The 6,520-nt window shown below is 39.6% G+C and overlaps 1 protein-coding gene across 6 annotated transcripts in view; it reads left to right on the top strand.

The window, feature by feature from the left end:
- App (amyloid beta precursor protein) overlaps positions 1-6,520 on the top strand; it is a 228,643-nt gene that overhangs the window by 68,457 nt on the left and 153,666 nt on the right. For all 6 annotated transcript variants that reach the window (XM_031364311.1, XM_031364309.1, XM_031364310.1 and 3 more), the window contains exon 3: positions 6,161-6,290. In XM_031364311.1, the coding sequence (XP_031220171.1) occupies positions 6,161-6,290 (130 nt within the window). The remainder of the gene's footprint in view (positions 1-6,160; positions 6,291-6,520) is intronic.

The raw sequence follows: 6,520 nt of genomic DNA, 5'->3' as shown, positions 1-6,520 counted from the left end.
CTGGGTGCACCAGGAACACCAAGGTGATTACTATAGAGCATTCACATTGCGTCAGACTGGGCAGGGCCTGTTCAGGACCATGGAAAGGATTGTAGCTGAGAGTGTGCATTGAACCTAGTGAGTGTGTTTTACAGTGACTGCTCCGTAGCTTAAGAACACCAGTAGGCACTGGGCATAGTCGATTTTTCAAGTAGCGCACACAGGCCTTGCTTTAAGCATCTGCAAATGTCACCTTTCAAAGACTTGTATTTAAAAATAATTTTTTTTATTTTTGTGTATGGATTTTTGTCTGCAGATAGGTGTGCACCCTGAGTGCATTCAGTGACTTCACATCAGAGGAGGGCATTGGATCCCCTGGAATTGGAACTACAGGTGGTTTCCAGCTACCAGGTTGATACGGGGTCTCCTGTAAGATGCAAATGCTCTTAACTGCTGAAACATCTTTACCTGTACCCATCAAGTCCACTATTTTCATCAAGGAAAGCAACCTCACACACAAAATATTGCAGAAAAGAAAGGACCGTGAATAGGTTTTTCATGTCTGTTATACTAGCATTTTGGTATGTCATTAGTGACAGCTGCCCCACTAATGGCATATTTTACATGCAAATTACATGTAATTTGTAATGTCTGTGATTGTACACGTAAAGCACAGGTAAATTACATGTAATTTGTAAAGCATGTGGAAATTGAGAACTGATGCTTAAAATTATTCTTTAACCTCTGACAACTTCCTGCTGTTTAGAACGGCAAAAATATTATTCTCTTTAGTGATTCCAAGTTAATAATTATTCATCTCTGAGTAAAAGTGACTGAGTCAGATTACTACATCCATGTTATGAATCAGGGAACTGAGAGAAACTGCATGTACCATAGCTGGCATATTCCGGCATTCACATACAGGATATACCTGTACTCATAATACATGTATATGTACTTAGCACACGTACACACACAAAACCCATGGCATCTTTGCTTCCTTTGTTAAAATTTACTGTGCCACAAGAAAATATTAAATGTTGTCCTGTTTCTTGTGATTAAATATAATGAAGAGTTAAGTATTGTTACAAAGTCATTTACATATTAAAATTCATTTAATTTTTTTTTTTGTTGTTGTTTTGCTTTTCTGAAACAAGTCTTTTTATATATTCCTGGTTGTCCTGAAACCAACTGTGTAAACCAAGCTAGCCTCAAACTCATAGAGACCTCCTGCCTTTGCCCCTCAAGTGCTGAAATGTAAGATGTGTGCCACCACTCCCAGATAATTCAGTTTTTATTCTTGACTAAGTGCATTATGTGATCTCATCTATCAACAAAAAATGCATCACTGTCTCTATAGACTTCTACTGGAGCTACTTAAATAAGCATTCATTTTGGGGGGGGTAATTTTTAAAAATATAGGTGTTTCATTGTGTGTGTGGCATTGCTTTGTTGGGGTTTGTTCCTGTGTAAAGTCATCACATTACCTAGCTGGTCATTCAGTACTTAAAGAGGAAATTTACTACTTTAACGTAAAAAAAAAAATCGTCTTTTATCCTTTAAATAAACATCCTGCTGTTTAGAATGGCAAAATATTATTCTCTTTGGTGATCTCAAATTAATAATTCTTCATCACTGAGTAAAAGTGACTGAGTCAGACTGAAGTTACTGCATCCATGTTACAGATCAGGGAGATTAGATAAACTGCACGGGCTTTATGTGGTTCAGGTTTTATAATCTCCACATCTTTCTGCATATGAACACTGCTGTCAGAGAGATGGAGGAAGGTGGAGAAACCCAGGGAGTCACATGTGTATCCTAGATTTTTGTGGATAGAATTGGAAATTGTCTGACTGATCACCACTCAAACCTCTAGTAATCTCACAGGAAAGTCACATATTCACAGGTTCAGTTTGTCAGTTTGCCAACTTTTCTGCAGAGACACTGGGTACTGAATGACTTACTGGTCCGCTGTACCAGATGTTATCCTAGGAATCTGATGATGGTGTGTGAGCAGGGGAAGCAAGGAGGCCCCTTCTCCTACTGGTCCATTTGTAAACACCATTCGTTGGTTGTAATGGAAAGGATGGAAATGTGGTGTGACTGTATTATAGGGATTTACAGAAAACTGACATCTAAGAAGCTTACCGATGGGGCAGCATCTCTAAAGTGCCAGCTGGATTCCCTTTAGAAAGACGCAGTAGCTCACACTTTACTGCACATAAAGTCATATCCCTAGGGCGGACTCTCATGCCATCGAGTTTATGACTCACACATGCTGTTCGTTTGTAGTCTAATAAACAAGAAAAGGTGGGAGAATTATATTTCTGTGCACAAACCTACCCGCTTTTCATTATAGAGAATAATGCTATGGGGCTCTTAAATTTTTAGTGACATTTTCAAGGGAAGCATTGCCTGTGCCTTAAATGTGTGTACTGAAGTGTTCAAGATACTTAAGCACAAAATCAAATGGAGTGAAGGTAGCTGTGCCCTTTGCAGTTAAACTGCTTGCTATGTTTGAAGAATGGGGTTCTGACTTACAGATGAAAGCTCTTATTACATTTTGATGTTCTGTTGTTTGTGCTCGCGTGTGAATGCATCTGGGTGCACAACCAGGTAGATGCAGCCGAAGATTGAACTCAGGCCAGCAGGTACCTTCAGCTGAGCCATCTCACTCTCCCTGACTTATGTTCTTGTGTATTTGTTTAGCCACATGATTACTATGATTGATACCTTTTGTTTTATTATTTGAGTATATAGTTCCTTTTTTCTCTTAAAGGGAAGTCATACATTTACCAAAAAGCATACAGGATGGCAGAGAGATGCAGTAGATTCCTTCAGTCATCAAGACACCCTACCAGAGTGGCCCAGGGTGGTGACAAGTCTTGAATCTACACTAGCACACTTTGTCATTCACAGTCTATAGTTGGTCTTAGGGATTGCTCTTGGTGTTGTAGCTCCTTCGGTCTAGACATAGGGAAATGGTAGTAGTTAATTTCATTGTCCAATTATTAGGTCTCTGTGCTCTGTTTACCTCTACTAAAACCTGAAGAGCCCCTGTCTGCATTCTCTCTCTCTCTCTCTCTCTCTCTCTCTCTCTCTCTCTCTCTCTTCCTCTGTGTGTGTGTGTTCCTCTGCGAGAACACTAACTGCTTTAAGCCTGAGCCATCTCTCCAGGCCTATCATTTTGTTTTATGAGACAGGGTCTCTCAGGCAAGGCCAACTGCTCAGTGAGTCCCAGGGATCTGGATGTCTCCATCTGCCCAGCTCTGTAATTACAAATGTGCCCCCAACATGCACAGGTATCACAGAGTCAACTCCGGTCCTTATGCGAGTGTTGGGAATGCTTTGCCTAAACACTCATCATTTTGCTGCCCCTGTAGAGAATTGTCTTTATAGACTGTCATGTGATGGAAGTCATAACAGCATGGAACCTTTATAGACTGACTCTGTCACTTCATGGTAGGCATTTAAGTTCCCTCTGTGTATTTTCTTAGCTAGATGGATCATTTTGGGGGGAAGGGGAGAGGATACTAATAATTTCCATGTCCAGAATGTAGTTTTTAAACTATTTATTTTCACCTTTCTTTTATTCTTTCTTTTGTTCTTTCTTCCTTCCTTTCTTCTCTCTCTCTCTCTCCCTCTCCCTCTTTCTTTTGTACACAAAGTAAGGTGAGGTAATCAAGACATAAGTAATATCATTTTATAGTATTTCAAGAAGATGCTCCTTCCTCATAATTGCAAGGAACAAGATGTCAACATCTTAAATGAAGGTAGGGTCACTCTGATCATCATAAACAAAGTACTGCATATCCACAACTCTCAGGGAAGCATGATCCTCTAGCTCAGGTTGGTGGGTTCTCTCAGCAGTGTCAGCAGAAGCTGGGGATGTGTCCGTTCTTCTGCGTCTCCACCTCCAAGCCACTCACCCCTAAACCTTTAAACCTGTCTATGGACTATAGTGCTTTCAGCCTAGACCACCTTTATTGTCTGTGGATGGAGCTGTCCCTGAGCCCCACTATCACAGGTATGTGATACATACCTTTAATCTCTGAAGTCTTCTGTTTCTGAATTCCCGTTATCCGTTACTACCCTTTTGTAAGCTGTAAGTTATCTGGAGGAGTGATGCCTCTGGTACTCCTGTTTCTCAAACCCATGTCGTGAATCCTTCAGTGATATTGGCTTCCTTTTGTTTTGTTTTGTTTTGTTTAATTATCTACTCCATCTGACGGCCATATTTATTTTCTCGGATTCCTAATTTTAATTCCCAAATTCTCCCTAGCATTGGTCCTTCCTGGCTCACTTTCTCTAATATGTCTACACCAAATCCTTTAGCCCATTCCAGAATTTGAATTCCATTGTCTTACAACCTTTGGCTGTGTCCAATTCCCTTCACGTTCTCACCTTCACCTCCTGGATTCACCGCCTCCAGTTAGAGCCATCTGCTTCCTTAAAGGCTTTGGTGAGCTATTTCTCTGGTTATTTATCTGGCAAAATGGCTCACTTTAGAGACATATTCTGTATTACTATTTTTCTTTCAAATCTCTACTCATAATTTTTTTTTAATTTTTTAACTTTTACTGCATTATGATGAGAAAAGTTACATGATTTCAGTTTATCTGAATTTGTTAACATTTAAAAACATATTTTAAGTAAATAGAATTAAATCACATTCTTGTTTCCCTTTTGTACCCCAACTCCTCCCAGAGACCACCCCTTCAATATCTACAATACCTTTTTTGTCATAGTCCTTAAAATTTATAACATCTTAAAATATTATAACAATAAAAAAGTGATTATAAAAGTTGTTTAATATAAAACAACAATCAATTTAACAGTCTTATATAGATGCTTGTTTATAGCAATACTGAAAATACATGTTTTTCTCAATATAAATTTTAAGTAACTCCAAATATATTAACTGTATATTTCACAATAATACATCACTACTAGTATTTTCTTAAATGAACATAAATATATAAAGTCTTTTTGTTTGTTTGTTTGTTTTGTATTTAGTAGAGTCTAAAATCTTGGCTCTTACTGTGGTACCAGCCCAAAATAAGAACAATTTTTAGACATTGGATTTCATTTTAATAAGGCTGTACTTCAATTACCCTCACATCACCAAATGATTTTTACCTCCATCATAGCTAAGCTGAGAGTTGATAGTTCTGCTGCACCAAGAAATGAATTGTAGGCTCGATTTTTGGATACAGACTTCCTGCTGTGGTCAAAACTATTTGACTTGAGTGAGTGACTTTATTCTCAGGCCACAGAGAACAGGTTACATTCATTTAAGAAATGGTGTGTGTATTAAGATGGTCTATCCATAAAGTCATTCACCAACTGTTTCAATGAACAATGGTTCTGCTTGGAGGGTGGCACAGACATTAGGTGAGGGTAATAATCTGGTTCATTGGCTGTGATAATTTGGAAAAGCATTCATCTCAGAAAAAGAGTAACTTATAAAGTCCTCTTCTTCAAACTTGATACAAGAGTGTACCTGTTATTATTACATAGAAGTGGTTTGATATTTAGCAAATACATTTTGGTTGATTGAGTTTGACATTTCATTCCAAGTGATCAGCAAACAGCATGATTCACGAAGAACAGTCATCACAGACAGAGATAAATAGTTTATTACTGAAGGAGGAGAATTCCTGAGTGCCATCCTCTAAATGGCTCTCTTGGAGACACTCTTAATAAAATATTTTTGTGTAAACTGTTTTGAGGACAGAGGCAGATTTTTGTGTGGAAACTGGCTATGTGCCATGCTCTGTGCATAAAGTACTTCTCAGATAGCAGTGGGTTGACTATAAGTAGAGATGACATTCTTAAGTAAACCAATCCCATGGTTCCTGTAGAATACCACAAGCTGTGGTCTTCACTAGTCATTTATTTTGCTTAGAAAATGACCTCATGCTTTCAAGAGTCTCTGCTTTCCCATGTTTCTAGTTTAACTCCCTTGGACAGTGTCTGAACAAGTGGCTCAATCCAAGTCATCTTTGAGTGGAATACTAGGCACAGCCACTCAGGCCTTTGTCCCTGCTTGGCCAGAAGCAGAGCAACTTGGCTCTTGGAGAGTAACAGAACCTTTGAATAACAGTAAAGGTTCAACATGTTTGTCTGTGTGTCAGGCTTTGCCAAGAGTAACGATTTCCTCTTCTCCTGTGCTCCCCAGGTCTACCCTGAACTGCAGATCACCAATGTGGTGGAAGCCAACCAGCCAGTGACCATCCAGAACTGGTGCAAGCGAGGCCGCAAGCAGTGCAAGACGCACACGCACATCGTGATTCCTTACCGTTGCCTAGGTGAGCCAGCCAGCCCGGCCCCGTGGCAGGTGCTGATGGGAGGACGCTTTAATTACATCATATTCATGCTTTCACGGCTCCTTCAGCATGATGCCACTACCATATTGTTAGCTCTGTGTCTGTGGGTTTCATATCTGCAGATTCATCCAAACATGGGTGATAAAAAAATGGAAGAGCCGCTGGGCGGTGGTGGCACACGCCTTTAATCCCAGCACTTGGGAGGCAGAGGC

Source organism: Mastomys coucha, unplaced genomic scaffold (genome assembly GCF_008632895.1).
Source record: "Mastomys coucha isolate ucsf_1 unplaced genomic scaffold, UCSF_Mcou_1 pScaffold12, whole genome shotgun sequence".
NCBI classification, from domain to species: Eukaryota; Metazoa; Chordata; class Mammalia; order Rodentia; family Muridae; genus Mastomys; species Mastomys coucha.
Note: the sequence above shows the minus strand (reverse complement) of the source record. Positions and strands in the feature narration are given on the sequence as shown.